The sequence below is a fragment of the Sus scrofa genome, chromosome 9 (assembly GCF_000003025.6).
Source record: "Sus scrofa isolate TJ Tabasco breed Duroc chromosome 9, Sscrofa11.1, whole genome shotgun sequence".
NCBI lineage: Eukaryota > Metazoa > Chordata > Mammalia > Artiodactyla > Suidae > Sus > Sus scrofa.
In genome coordinates this window covers 9,092,728-9,109,235 of record NC_010451.4, presented here as the reverse complement: position 1 = coordinate 9,109,235, position 16,508 = coordinate 9,092,728, and the positions used below count along the sequence as shown (strand labels likewise).

General features: G+C 39.3%; 1 protein-coding gene across 6 annotated transcripts in view; it reads right to left on the bottom strand.

The window, feature by feature from the left end:
- The window catches only part of RNF169 (ring finger protein 169), a 107,592-nt gene that overhangs the window by 68,132 nt on the left and 22,952 nt on the right, over positions 1-16,508 (bottom strand). For all 6 annotated transcript variants that reach the window (XM_021062504.1, XM_021062508.1, XM_021062509.1 and 3 more), the window contains exon 2: positions 5,486-5,559. In XM_021062504.1, coding sequence (XP_020918163.1) covers positions 5,486-5,559 — 74 coding nt within the window. The remainder of the gene's footprint in view (positions 1-5,485; positions 5,560-16,508) is intronic.

The window sequence follows — 16,508 nt, the reverse complement described above, 5'->3', positions numbered from 1 at the left end:
GCTTCCTGATGGGAGGGACTGGTGCCTGCCCACTGGTAGAGGGCTGCTGATTCCTATTCCTCTGGTGGATGGGGCTTTGTCTCTGGGTGAGATTAGATGTAGCTGTGTGCCTGGGGCGGGGGTGGGGGGGGTTCTTTAGGCAGCCTGTTTACTGATGGGTGGGGCTGTGATCCCACCTGGATTATTGTTTGGCCTTGGGCTTCTCAGTGCTGATATGTACAGCCAGATTTTCCCAAAATGGCCACCTCCAGAGAAATACACATTGATAAATAGTCCCAAGAGTTTTGCCTTCAATGTCCTTCCCCAACAATGAGCCACAGTCATCCCATTTTCCCAGGAGATTCTCCAAGAACTGCAGTCAGGTTTGACCCATATTCCTATGGAGCCTCTGCTTTGCCTTGGGACCCAGTGCACATGAAAGCCTGTGTGCACCTTTCAAGAAGGGGGTCTCCATTTCCCCCAGTCCTATGGAGCTCCTGTGCACAAGCTCCACTGGCTTTCAATGCCAGATGCTCTGGAGGCTCTTTATGCCAATGCCAGATCCCCAGGCATGGGGCCTTGACATGGGGCTCGGAACTCTCACTCCTGTAGGTGGGTCTCTGTGATACAGTTACTTTCCAGTCTGTGGGCTTCCCACTTGGAAGGTATGGGGTGGCTTATATTGCATAATCACCCCTCCTACCTCTTGCTGTGGCTTCCTCTTTGTCTTCTGGAGTGGGATATCTTTTTGAAAGTTTCCAGTCCATTTGGTTGAAGGTTATTTAGCACTTGGTTGCAATTTTGTTGTTTTTATGAGAGAAGCTGAGCTCCAGTCCTTCTATTCTGCCAGCTTAATCCTGTCTCTGACTGGGGGTAGGTTTCTAGGTGGGGGATTCCAGGTGGGAGTTGAAATGCTGACTTAAGGTTGTACTTGTGGAAAAGAGAGAGTCTGAAGATTTCAACATCAGTATATTCTCTCAGTTTCTTCACTTCCTTCCAGATAAATCTTTTCTTTGATCCTACTTGAGTTATCTCCTCCCATAATCATACCCTAAACCTTGTCATGTTCAATAACTAAACTACCTCCCAGTCTCACTTTTTTTTTTTTTTTTTTTGGTATTTTTGCCTTTTCTAGGGCTGCTTCCTGTGGCATATGGAGACTCCCAGGCTAGGGTTCTAATCGGAGCTGTAGACACCGGCCTACGCCAGAGCCACAGCAACACTGGATCTGAGCCGTGGCTGCAACCTATACCAGAGCTCACAGCAACGCCGGATCCTTAACCCACTGAGTGAGGCCAGGGATCGAACCTGCAACCTCATGGTTCCTAGTCAGATTCGTTAACCACTGTGCCATGACAGGAACTCCTCCCAATCTCACTTTTAAGGCTCTCACACTTAGACCACCACTTCCCAGCTTTCCAAGTTTACTTATATGCTAGTGACCCTACTTTTACAATTCTTTATCACCATCAAAACTTTCAGTCTACTGACTCTACTACTCTTACTATCCATCATGTCCCTCATGCTCTTAATTCTGTCCCTTAAATAACCACGGTCTAAAATGACAACAACTTCCTTTACACACCTTCAAGTCCACAGCATCTCTCCCTTTGTCACACTTTTGGCAATACCCTAACCCTGGTCAAACTCAACCCACTGCTTACTCCAAAAGTGCTCTAATTGGTCTTATTTCCATTTTTAGCCTATGAGGCAGAGTCAGCTAGCTGCCTACCCAGTATTCATTCTTTCAATCCTTCTTAAAAGAACTTGATGTTACTTAGGAAGTTAATGCACCCAGCTAAAACATTATGCTGCCCTGGCAGCTAGAGGGAGTCTGTGATACTGACTATAAAATACATGTGAAGTCACTAGGTGGGGTGCTGGAGAAAACCCTTTAAAAGGCCCAGTTAAGGAGTTCCCGTCATGGCGCAGTGGTTAACGAATCCAACTAGGAACCATGAGGTTGCGGGTTCGGTCCCTGCCCTTGCTCAGTGGGTTAACGATCTGGCGCTGCCGTGAGCTGTGGTGTAGGTTGCAGACACGGCTGGGATCCAGCGTTGCTGTGGCTCTGGTGTAGGCCGGTGGCTGCAGCTCAGATTCAACCCCTAGCCTGGGAACCTCCATATGCCACGGGAGTGGCCCAAGAAATAGCAAAAAGACAAAAAAAAAATTTAATAAATAAATAAATAAATAAATAAATAAATAAATAAATAAATAAATAAAAGGCCCAGTTAAGCTGAAATATGCCCTTTTCCCTCAGCTTTCTGTCTAGCTTGGATTCTAGAGAAGGATCAACCACCTCACACCACAAGGAGACAGGCACACTTGAAGATGTCTAAATAGAAAAACAAAAGGAGTCTGAACCCCTGATGTCCTAGAGCTGCCATATCAGTCCTGGGCAGCTCATCTCCAGTTGTTGTTGTTGTTGTTGTTTTAACTTGAGAAAAATAAAACTAATTCATTTAGTCATTATTTGGGAGTCTCTACTATTCACAGTAAACACAATTCCTAACTCCTAGATCCATTCTAGTTTATTCCCCACACAGTAACCACAGACCTTTTAAAAGCATACATCAGATCATATTCCTGGCTTCCCATCACACTTAAACTAAAGTTAGGCTCCTTTCCAGGCAACTAGGCCTTCTTTGATCTGGCCCTTCTACCTCTCCCAACTCACCTCTTACCAAATCCCCATACCACCCTTCCACCCACAACCTGCACACTCAGCTACAGCCACACTGTTCCTTAAACAAGTGAAACTCGTTGACACCTCAGGGCCTTTGAATTTGCTGCTCCCTCTGCCTGGAAAGCTCTTTACTCATGCCTTTACGTAGCTTTCTCCCTCATGTCTTTCAGGTAGCAACTCAAATGTTGCCTTCTCTAAGACTTTCTCTGATCACTGTATTGAAAACAGTCTTTTTGCGTCTCAAATTTCCCTTCCATTCCCCTGTAACTCTTCTTACTCTGCTTTATTAATATATATTAAATATGTGTTTGCTTATTCACTGTATGACTATCCCCCACTGAATGAAATCTCCCTGAGAGCAAGAACCTTGGATGTCTTCTACAGCATCATATCCCTAGTATCTGGCACGCAGTAGGGACACAATAGATATCTGATGACTAAATGAATATATATCATGATCTCATTTATACTGAGAAAGACTAACGTGTGTGTGTGGGTGTATCGAAGTATATAAAGGATCTAGGATATATACTAAACTGTTGACACTAGTTATCTCTGGGGAAGAAAGTGGAAAATAAAAAAAAAAAGAACTTTTATCTTTTGCTCTGCATATTTCTATATAAGACAAAACTAACTGTAACACATTGCAGGAAGAAAATTTTAAACATACTTAGAAATACAAACATATTCATAGAATCATAAAATTTAGAAAATAATAGTAACCTCAGTGACCATAACACTGTACCATGGGTAGGAGGACCTATGATTATTAAGCAAACATCTTTTAAAAGAACTAGAATTAGGGGAATGAAATTTCGTGTTAATTTTTTATAGCCCTTATAAAGATTCTTACTGTCACTTAAAATAATAAAGTATACTAAATAATAAGTATACATCAAATTAGCAATGATGAGTTGTGTAGAGTTAATTGCCATCTCTTGTTCAGTAGAAACTGAAACATCTCCCCCCACCCAAGGATTCATCTAGATAATCATATGTTTACTTTGTTTCAGAAAACACACTTTCTAGAGACATCTTTTATCAAGTTCTCCATCCAAATGTCTAGTGTCTTAATTTGTTTTAATTTATTGAGGCATATTTTTACATATTTTATAATCCATCCATTTCAAGTATATAATTCAATGATTTTTGGTACACTTGCCAAGTTGTGGAACATACCATTCATCAGTTTTAGAAATCTTCACCAGCGCAATAAAATCATTAATGCACATTTACTGTTAATCCTCATTCCAATCCTACTCAACTGACCATTAATCTACTATCTGTCTCTACACTTTTGTCTCTTCTAGACATTTCCTATAAATGGAAACATACAATATGTGGTCTCTTACATCTGGCTTCTTTCACTCAGCATCTTTTTGAGGTTCATCCACCTGGTATCACTGGTTCATTCCCTGTTATTGCTGAATAATATTCCATTGCATGGATATGTCATATTGGCACCTTCTGATTCTATGACTTGGATTTCTATTTTCCAGGTTACACAATGGATGTAGGACAACTTGGGTACTTAGGGTATGGTTACCTTTTATTTAACCCAAGTGACACAGGTGAGTGTTTTTCAAACCCAATCCAGTTAATACAGATGAGACTGTCCTACCTTCAATCAAGAACATCCTGCCACTGGTTGCTTTTAAAACCACTTTCCTGTCCCTCTCTCCTAACAGGAACAAAAGAACGGTTCCTCGAGGCTTCTTCCTCCTCCCCTGGCTTACAAACACCTCTATGTTCACCATGCCTTCTACTTTACCTCCGTTTTCTATCTCCAAGTCCTTGTTTTCTCTTTGTCTTCAAGCTGATAGCTTTAAAATTTCCATTTTCTCCAAGTTTCTGAGAAGTTAATTAGAACTATACATCTGCATATCTTGGAATTTTATTTAAGAGAAATCTGTGGTTCTTTTGATGCTGTCCTTGAGAATAACTGCTTTTTATGTAGAAAAAAAAGCAAGGTCAAAGATATATAGTAATTAAGGACCATTTTCTATTACCTCTTCTCTTTAACATACAGATTTTTCTCATTCAGTCTAAAATACCACAACAATGTCATTGTCTTACCTCTGTTTTATGATGTTGTCTGATTCAGACTAAGTGCCATGTAAAACATTAAATATCTACATGTAGAATGATTATCTAATCATTTATGAACATGGGTATGGGATGGTGGTTCAGGGAGAGGACTGGAGAAAGATGATACAAATCTTACACTTCTTATTACCAGCTTTTTTGAAGTCTTAACTCTCCAAACGATTCCCAGACAACCAGTTTGAAAACATCAAAAATAAGATGATGTGGACACAGCTAAAAGCTTTCCGATGGTAAATGTTCTCTAACGAACGAATTATTCCCTACCCCCTTACTAGTCTAAGTTACAGTTCTTCTGGAATACTTACTAAAGTGAAAGGACTAAAGATAACCAGCTACATGTAATTAGAGGAACCCTACAAGATAAGGAAAAATAATAGAGCTATGATTATTAAAGCTTAAATGTTAACTTTTAACTAACAGTTAAATGCCACGAATACCTCTCCTGGTGGCCAGATATTGCAGAAGGTGTGTGATAGGCCCTGTGAGCAATATTTTCATCTTTCAAAGAAGAGCTTAAAAAGGGGTTCTTAGTTAGTATACTCTACTTCCATTACAGCTACAGAATCTAACTGGAACTGTATAAGGTAGGGTAGAGAAAGACATCATAAATCTTTAAAACCCCTAGTAAACCGAAACTCCCACAAACTATTCTTTAATGTCATTATTACAATTTGCTTTAAGAAAATGAATGGCATAACAATATGTATACTATACCCTTCTCAGGCTTTCATATTCCTCACGAAGTCCCCCAGGCTTGCTTAATTTGATTGGTGCTCTGAATATAAACTCTGGAGAGAAGGGAAAAGAAAACAACTGTTAACAGAATCTTCTAGGAAGGAACCAAGCCCTTGTCCTACTGCTGCCCTCAAGCATAAACCACAGAGAAATTGTGCTCATCTCCCACAACTTGAATATTCGCTCATTCATTCAACAAATATTTATTAAAGGGTATAAACCAGGCACATTTCTAAGCACTGGGGAGAAGGACTGAATAAATACAGTCCTTGCTCTCATGCAGCTTACAGTACTGTGAAGAGAACTAGACAACAAACAAACGTATGTATATAATACAACTGGTGGTACTAATGGCTGTCGAGGAAAGTAAACATAGGATAGAAGAAAAAAGGTTATTTTAGGTGGAGAGGTCCTGAAGGGTCTCCCTGGTAAAGAAACATGTTAAAAGACCTCAAGGAAAACTGTATTTAAAGCTCTTAGGGCAATGTCACCAAATACCATTTTAAATGAGCTAAAGTTCTACTCATAATACTATGTATTTCTACTTCTTTTCAAGATGAGCAACAGAATATTTTCCTGTCTATAACCTATAAATATTTTCATTATACGACCTGATTTTTTTTTTATCCTCAAAGCCTTTGGTGGTTTTGTTCAGCTCATAGTATAAAGTCAAAACTCTTCAAAATGTCACTCAAGGTTCTGCAGAGACTGATGACAACTTTAACTTTCTAAAGCACTGCATCTCTCAACTCTTGACTATCTAGTTACTATATATGTATATAATATACTTTCAGACCTTTTTATGCTGTTTTCTCAACTAAAATTCTGTTTTCTCCCCTTCTCCATACATCCAGGCCCACAAGAGGTACACAATACATATTGGTTACATATACAGGTAATAAAAATCCAACTTAAGAACAGAAATAAATGATAAGCCCTAAATGCTATCAAAGAGGAAGGAGAATAACTCCCTGTGCTCGCACCCCCCATCTCTTTCCACCATCCGTCCAGGCCACCGTACAGTGAGTATGAGCATTCTGGCTGATGTCGTCGAAAAGAGAAGTAAAGGCCAGGTTCTTAGGCCATGCTCCGAAGTCATCATCCACTTTTTCTTTTTTTTTTTTTTTTTGTCTTTTTAGGTCCTCACCTGCAGCATATGCAAGTTCTCAGGCTAGGGGTTGAATCAGAGCTCCATTTGCAGCCTACACCACAGCCACCGGCCCTACAGGCATAGCAACGCTGGACCGGAGCCGCATCTGCGACCCATACCACAGCTCAGGGCAATGTGGGACCCCGACCCAGTGAGTGAGGCCAGGGATGGAACCTAGATCCTCATGGATACTAGTCAGATTCATTCCCACTCCCATCATCCAGTTTCTAACTGTGATGATGAAGCGTGGTTCCACTGGCCAAGTTTGAAATCATGGATGATCATAAAGCTGGGAAAACCGCCGTGAACCTCACAGGCAGGCTAAATAAAGTATGGAGTGATGAGTCCCAGATGCGATGGGCAACTCGAAGATCTAGAAAAATGGCAGAATAACCTGCTCCCGTCCTGTCAGTTTGGTTTCACTGTACTGACAACCTCCGCTGGCATCACCGACCATGAAGAAGCAAGAGGAAAACACTCAGGAGGGAAAATCCTCAGATTCTTTCTCCAGGCATATAATACACACATGCAAATAAAATGCCTCAGTGGGCGGGGGGGGGGGGGGGGGAAATACACACTTCTGCCTCCTTAAAAGTACATGACAACATTTCTGCATAATTCTACGTACATTTACTGTTTAAAAACTATTCTAGACTTACTAATAACTCTACTTCCCATTCAGGCTGATAATATTTGTTATAGAAAAGTAGGCTCCTCAAAAAGTTGACTTTTGTCCTTTTTCAACTATTTTATAAAGACTCATACCCACCAAAGAAATGTAGAAGAGACTTAGACAGAAACCCTGAACCTAATGCAGATGCAGAGAACAGTAACTTAAAGCTCTACCAAGCAGTAGAGAATTGTTAGACCCTGGGCTTAGGAGCAAACATTCCATCACCTTCACCTACTTTAAAAAAAAAAAAAAAAAAAAAAAAGAGTTCCCATTGTGGCGCAGTAGGAACAAATCCGTCTAGTATCCATGAGGATGCGGGTTCGATCCCTGGCCCTGGTCAGTGGGTCAGAGATCTGGCTTTGCCGTGAGCTGCAGTGTAGGTCACAGATGCGGCCCAGATCCCATGTTGCTGTGGCTGTGGTGTAGGTGGGCAGCTGCAGCTCTGATTCAGTCCCTAGTCCCTCCATATGCTGAGGATGTGGCCCTAAAAAAAAAAAAAATGCCAGAAGTTTCCTTGTGGCGCGGTGGGTTAGGGACCTGGCATTGTCACTGCAGGGGTCTGGGCTGCTGCTGTGACCCAGATTAGATCCCTGCCCTAGGAATCTCCACATGCCATGGGAGCAGCCAAAAAAAAGGGAAAAGAAAAAGGAAAAAGTCCTGATGACTATCTTAGTCATATTGCTTAAGCACATTTCTAATTGCAGGCAAACAGTATTTAAAATTAGATGCTTTATAAGAGGAGCAGAAGAAGGGAGGGAAAAGCAAAACCCTTAAGGCAAAAATGTACTTTTAATCCACTTACGGAGAAACATATTACCTGAAAGATACTTTATACAAATTTTGTCAGTGAATCTTCACAGCTGCTTTATAAGGTAGTTTTTAATACCTATTTTATAATGAGGAAAATTTGAAGTTAATGCCATGCCTAAGGCCACAGAACTATTCCATGGCAAAATTAAGAGAAAATCAACAGGAAAAAAGAGGGAAATTACACAAAGATGATAAAGGCAACCCATTAAAGAAGATGTAATAATTATGAACTTGTATGAATCTTCAACAGAGCAAGAAACAATAAGATTATAAGAGAATAAATCTAAAATTATAATAAAAAATTTAACATACCACAATTAAACACATGTAGATCAGGCAGATCAAAATGTAATAAAAATACAGAAAAATTGAAATATAAAATTAACAAACTTGATAATATCTATATACACGTATGGACTCAGTGAACAAAATATATATTCCTTAAAGCAAACAGGGAACAATTATAAATACATTAGTTCACAAAGAAGTTGCAAAAAATTGCAAAGAATTCATATTATACAGACTTTGCTCTTGGAACTTATCTGCCATTTTCCAAATCAAGTTCTCTAGCTACCTGGCTGATTACTCTGGGTTACCCAATATTCTTCCTCAATAAATTCCTTTTCTGCTTAAATTTGCCAGAGTAGACTTCTGCTGATTAAAACTAGCAACACTGGCTGATTCTGTTTTGAACATGGTACTGTGAGATGACCAATAAATAAAACACTATTAAAACTAAGAAAAAAGAGAGAAACACTGTAAATCAACTACACTTTGAGAAATGGAAAGAATAAAAAAAGAGAGAAGACAAATAACAAGAATAAAAAGGAGGGCAAAATTAGAGATATCAAGGTGAGTTTAAATCTCCAGACACTATTAAAAACCATGTTATAATGAATGATCATTTTGCATGTCTGCAAGCACATCCACAGGTTAAATTGCGGAAATCAGAATTGCTGGGTCAAAGAATAGGTGCTTCTGTAACTCTGACCGACAATAACAAACCCCCTTCATAAAACCTCTACAGATTTATAGTTCTACCAGCAACGCATCAGAGTGCCCTTTCCTCACAGCTTTTCCAACACAGTGAGTATTGAAAATTTTAGCTTTGCCAATCTACCAGGTGAAATTTTATGTCTTATGTACTTATTTTATGAGTAAAATCGAGTACTTTTCATATGTTTGAATAACTGCATTTCCTCTGATATGAAATGTAAATGCATTTCTTTTATTCCTGTTGGAGTGAACTTTTTCTTTCTTTCTTTTTTCTTTTTCTTTCTTTTTTTTTTTGCTTTTTTTTTTTTTTTTGCTTTTTAGGCCATACCTGAGGCATATGGAAATTCCCAGGCTAGGCATCCAACTGGAGCTACAGCTGCTAGCCTACGCCACAGCCACAGTCACAGCCACAGCAGATCCAAGCCGTGGATCTGCAACCCACACCACAGCTCACAGCAATGCCGGCTCCTGACCCAGTGAGCAAGGCCAGGGATTGGACCTGCGTCCTCATGGATACTGGTTGGGTTCGTTTCTACTGAGCCACAATGGGAACTCCCTGGAGTTAACTTTTTCTTCTTGATTTGTTAAAGCTCTCTCTATATAAGGAAAGTTACGCCTATGTCACATGAAGAGCAACACTTTTCCTAGTTTATTATCGGTCTCGACTTTGCCTATGGTGGTGATTTTTATATAGTTATATTAATCAAACTCCTTTATGGCTTCTGCATTTTGCATCACATTTGGAAATACCTTCAGGCTATAACAAATTCTATCATAATTTCTTCTGGTACAAAGTATAAGATTCTTTTCATACCTACTTTTAAAAATTCTAAATCTATTATATTTTTATTTGGAAGGAACATAATGAACATAATCTTATTCAGACTTTTAATAAGTCTACCATCCAACACAAAGGAACAAAATATTTTAGTGATAGCCTGCTAAAAATGATTATAACTTTTACTTACTTTTGGAGAATTTGCTTTCTCTAGAATAGTTCTTGCTGACATTTAGAAGAAATGTCCAGAGACCTTTACATCTTCATTATATAGTGTAAACACTATAAAATTAAAAGCCTGCTCCCCAATTTAGAAGCTTCCAAAGACTTGGATAAGTCATTCTCAACTGCCTCTTCTGTAAAATCAGAATAATATCTATCATGACAGGCAATTACAAGGATCAAATGAATATAATGAGTGAAAACACTCTATAAACTATTTTCAGCCAGTAGAGTGGCAAGCAGTAGAATCTAATAACTATAAAATAGTCTTTGGTGTTGGTAGGATAAATAAATGGTAGTTTGGTCTGATTTATTTGCAGGTGCAACTTACAAGAAACAAAAATTATGATCCAGTGGCTTTGATATATACATTATATGGCAGTTAAATTCACTTTGGGACACTTACTAAGAAATCTCACACATAAGGCCAAGTAGGAACTTCATGTAGTAATGAAATATTACTATGCCTTGGCTCATTTGAGAATAAAAGGTAATGGCAGAGGTAGGGATGAAGTACTAATTTATATTCACCAAAATCAGAACTGAAAGAGATTATTTTACTCTTGGATTAAGATTAATGATGTTTAATGCTTTAAGAACACAATATGCTGGAGTTCCCATTGTGGCTCAGTGGAAAGGAATCCGACTAGCATCCATGAGGACTCAGGTTCAATCCCTGGCCTCGCTCACTGGGTTAAGGATCCCGCGTTGCTATGAGCTGTGATGTAGGTCGCAGACGTGGCTTGGAGCCCTTGTTGCTGTGGCTCTGGCGTAGGCCGGTGGCTACAGTTCTGATTGGTCCCCTAGCCTGGGAACCTCCATATGCCACAGGTGTGGCCCTAAAAAAGACAAAAAGACCAAAAAAAAAAAAAAAAAAAAAAAAAAAAAAAAAAAAAAAAAAAAGACAAGAATACAAAATGCTGGAGTTCCCGTTGTGGCGCAGCGGAAATGAACCTGACTAGTATACATGAGGCTGCAGGTTCAATCCCTGGCCTTGCTCAGTGGGTTAGGGATCCAGCATTGCCATGAGCTGTGGTGTAGGTCACAGACGCAGCCCGGATCCCGAACTGCTGTGGCTCCAAATGGACCCCTAGCCTGAGAACTTTCATATGCCACAGGCACAGCTCTTAATAGCCCCCCCCCAAAAAAAAAATATATATGTATATATATATATATATATATACAAAATGCTAAATAGCCACGTTTTGTGACTTTTTCCTCCAACAGGACTATGCTGTATGAACTGGCATCATGCCCAAAAGCTCAAAAAACTACACAGTCAACAAAATAATGCTTGAATACAAAAACAGGTAAGCATAAAAGATTATAAATGATCCAATATGATATTAACTTAAATATTTAATCCTATTTCTTGGTTTAGTAATGCCCTCTAGAAATGTCAACAAGGCAAAAAAAAAAAAAAGAAAAAGAATTTTTTGTGGTCTTTTTAGGGCCCTACTCACAGAATATGGAAGTTAGCAGGCTAGGAGTCAGGAGCTGCAGCTGCTGGCCTACACTCCAGCCACAGTAATGCCAGATCCAAGCCAGGAATGCAACCTACATTGCAGCTGATGGCAATGCGGGATCCTTAACCCACTGAGTGAGGCCAGAGATCGAACCTGCCTCCTCATGGATACTAGTCAGGCTCACTACCACTGAGCCACAACAAAAACTCCCAAAATTCCATATTTCCCCCTACTGGCTTGGCAAAACCAACATATTAAGTTCTGATAATCTGAACTATCAAGTAAGTAAGAGTATTTAGAAATTCCAAACTTCTCTGCCTTGGCCTCATCTATCACAGTATTTTAATGGAAATTAAAATACTGGCCACATCTACCTCACAGGAATGCAAAAGACCACACTTAATTGTAGTACTAGTACGTTGTACAACTATAAATGTAATAAAATTCATTGAGTAATTAAAAAAAAAGAATCAGAACAGGCATCAGAATTCCCATGGTTACTGTAGCATTATTCACAATACCCAAGATACAGAAACAACCTAAGTGTCCATTGATGGATAAATGGTTAAAGATGTGACATATAAATACACATATGAATATTATCATCCATTAAAAAAAGGAGGAGTTCTCACTGTGGCTCAGAGCCTTAAGGACCCAACATAGTTTCAGTGAGGATACGGGTTTGATCCCTGGCCTCGCTCAGTGGGTTAAGGGTCTGGCGCTGTCACAAGCTGTGGCATAAGTCGCAGATGCAGCTTGGATCCAGTATTGCTGTGGTTGTGGCATAGGCTGGCAACTGACGCTCTGATTCGACTCCTAGCGCAGAAACTTCATATGCTGCAGGTGCGGCCAAAAAAAAGCAAATAAAGAAAGAGAGAAGGAGATCCTGCCATTTGCAGCAAAGTGGATGGACCTTGTGAAATAAGTCTCAATGAAATAAATGCAATAAGTCAGACAAAAAAGACAAACATTGTATGAACTCATTTATATATGAAATATAAAAATATGAATTTATAGAACTAGAGATGGTTGCCAGCCAGGTTCTAGGAATGGGGGAAATGGGGAGATCTAGTCAAAGTGTATAAAGTTGCAGTTATACTGTAGATAAGTTTTGGGGATCTGATGTCCAGTATGGTGACTATAGTTCAAAGTGCTGTATTATATACTTGAAAGTTGCTAAGAGAATTGGTATTTATGTGAGATGATGGAGTTGTTAGCTAACACTACGAAGATAGTCATTTTTGCAGTATATAAATGTATCAGTATACCTCAAACATACTACTGACATAAACACAATTATATGCCAATTGTATCTCAATAAAGGTTGGAAAAATACCATCTCAAACATAACCTGTGTCATGCAGTTTTTATCTCTGTTGACTAGTTTAATGTACTACAACAAAATGGAAAAGCAGGTAAATCCAAACCCACCATCATTCTGGAAGCAGCGAAGGTACATTCTTTTTAATAAACTGAATTTTTACAAAAACAGGATTAGTAGCAATCAATGAAGAGTCCCTATAATAAATAAAAACAGCTGACATTTAATCTGAACACACTGTATGCTAAATGCTGCACACATACACACACAGAGAGAAAACAGAAAAGACTTAACAACGGCAGGTCTAAATGCCTATCTTAAAAGACCTGCTTACAGGGTTGGCCCTTGGCTAATGCCTAAGGACTTGGATTTCAGGACAGCTCCCCCCTCCCTGATTAGGTACAGGTCCACTATACTAAAACTGTTGTTTTAAACATAGTTATATGGAAGACCTTCTTTCCTGCTGGGGTTCTGGAATTTTGGTACATGCTAGGCAGACAGTCCCTACATGATCAGCCTACAGTAAAAACTCTGGGCACTGAGTCTCTAAGATGTTTCTCTGGTTGGCACCATTTAACACATATTGTCACAACTTGTTGCTGGCAGAATTAAGCACATCCTGTGAGACTCGACAGAGAGAGAACTCTAGAAGCTTATGCCTGGTTTCCCTTGGACTTTGTCCTCTCCCTTTGTTGATTTTAACCTGTATCCTTTCACTGTAATGAATGCTAACCATGAGGACTACATGCTGGACTATATGCTTAGTAGGACTACATGCTGAGTCCTCCTAGTAACTCACTGAATCTGTGTGTGGGAGGGGGCGGTCTTGGAGCCCTCCTGAGACACACAAACACACATATATATCATGGACTAATATCTCCCCAAATCTCCGTTTCTACTGGAGAAATGCAGACAACACACCAGATAACTTCTAAAGTTAATGATTCAGTACAGGTACACCTGGCTTTACTCTGCTTTCTTGCAGTTCACACAAATTTAAGGTTTATGGCAACCCTGTGTTGTCAGATGATGATCGGCATTTTTTAGAAATACAGTATTTTTATTTTGGGTTTTTTTGAGTAATAAAGTATTTTAAATTAAGGTATGTATATTGTTTTTTTAAGACATAATGCTATTGCACACTTAATAGACTATAGCATAGTAAAACCCTAAACTTTTATATACACTGGGAAACCAAAAATTCATGTGACTCACTTTATTGATATATTTGCTTTATTGTAGTGGTATGGAGCCAAACTTGAAATATCTCCAAAGTATGCCTGTAATAACTTTTTTGTTTGTTTCTTTAGGGCCGCACCCGAGGCATATGAAGTTCCCAGGCTAGGGGTCAAATCAGAGCTGTAGCCACCAGTGTACATCACAGCCAGAGCAACTTGGGATTTGAGCCGTATATGTGACCTACATCACAGCTCACAGCAACCCCAGATCCTTAAGCCACTGGGCGAGGCCAGGGATCGAAGGTGCATCCTCATGGATATTGGCAGCATTTGTTACCCCTGAGCCATAACAGGGACTCCCTGTAATAATATTTTTATTTCATTTTCACTCACTACTTAATGAGTTTCCCTAAATTCTGAAATACTCTATTAAAGTCTAATATAATGAGTAAAAGTTTAAACTTACATAAGAGTAGTTACAACATCAAAATAATTTCTTTGAAGTTTTATGAAATGTGGTATTTCAATCCACCTGGTCCATGATGAGAAAAAGAGCAGAAAACAACAAGAAAAGTGAAAATCTCCTCTGTTAAATCAAAGTCTTTTTCTGAAGAATATTACACTCAACATTATTAATTATGCTAAGATATTTATCAATCATGATTAACCTTTTAGATTTCTTGACTTTTAGTAAAGAAAGAACAATCATTTATAATAATAATAGTTTCTGCTGCTGATGTCTTTACTTTTCTTAGTTTCTCTTTACTTCCCTCTGCCTTCCTAGAGTCATATGTAAGCTGCCTCTATTCCACAAGTTGAAGCTGTGGTTGAAATCTCTGCAATACTACTATAAAAACAGAGCAACAGGAAAAAATCTAGATAATCTGGTATGTGATACCTTTTTAGATCAATATCAAAGACATGATTCATAAAATAAGTAATTGATAAGCTGGATTTCATTAAAATTAAAAATTTCTCGGAGTTCCCGTCGTGGCGCAGTGGTTAATGAATCCGACTAGGAACCATAAGGTTGCGGGTTCGGTCCCCGCCCTTGCTCAGTGGGTTAACGATCCGGCGTTGCCGTGAGCTGTGGTGTAGGTTGCAGACGCAGCTCGGATCCCGAGTTGCTGTGGCTCTGGCGTAGGCCGGTGGCTGCAGCTCTGATTCAACCACTAGCCTGGGAACCTCCATATGCCGCGGGAGCGGCCCAAGAAATAGCAAAAAAAAAAAAAAAAAAAAAAAATTCTGCTCTGCAAAAGACGTCAAGAAAGCGAGAAGAAAAACCACAGCTTGGAAGAAAAACATTTGCAATAGATGTGTTTGATAAAAGACTGTTATCCAAAATATACAAAGAACTATCAAAACTTCATCAGAAAACAACCTGATTTTGGGGGAAAAAAAAATGGGCAAAGACCTTAACAGATCCTCATCAAAGAAGATATACACTTAGCAAATAAGTATATGAAAAGATATTCAACAGCATATGTCATTAGGGAATTACAAATTAACACAAGACGCCGTACCCCTAATTAGAGAGGCTAAAATCCAAAACAATGACAATACCAAATGTTGGTGAGGATGCAGAGCAACAAGAATTCTCAAGAATCCATTTTTGCTTCTGGGAATGCAAAACGGTAGAGCCACTTTGGAAGACATCTGGCAATTTCTTACAAAACTAAACTTAATCTTACCATACAATCCAGCCGTTGTACTCCTTGATCTTCACCCCAATGAGTTAAAAAGTTACATCCACACAAAAACCTGTACGTGGATGTTTATAGCAGCTTTTGTTATAATCACCCAAACGTGGAAGCAAGCAAGATATGCTTTAGTTGGTAAATGGAGAAAACTGAGGTACCTACTGTGAAATTAAAGAAACCTCAGCTAAAATTGGCGTAGGGACAGGCTGTAGAGGGAGTGCTCACATCCCACCCTGCATCTGTTAGTTATTCCAAAGAGGAAGAGCTGCACACCTATGCCTCCAACACAAAGGTGTTGCTTACTTTACTATCCAGCAGGAAGAAGAAAATTTCTCTCCACTCAACAAGAGCTCTGCCAGCCAGATATTGGAGCAGTGCACAGACATCCAGCTTCTTCAGATGGACTCTTTCGTTATCACAGCCCCTTCTCAAGTCCCCTCTTTCCCCTATAAAAGCAAATTCCCCTTCCTTGTGCTCTGGCCTGCCATAGTTTGCCTACCCCCAATTGCAATTCCTCTGGCTGTTCCCAAATAAACTCACTTTTGCTGGTAAAATATTGGCTACTATATTATTAAGTTGATAATCCACACAATGCTATTCAGTGCTAAAAAGAAATGGGCTATCAAAGCCATGAAAAGACATGGAAGGAAATGCTAATGCATGTTACTAAGTGAGAAAAGCCAATCTGAAAATGCTACCTACTGTGTG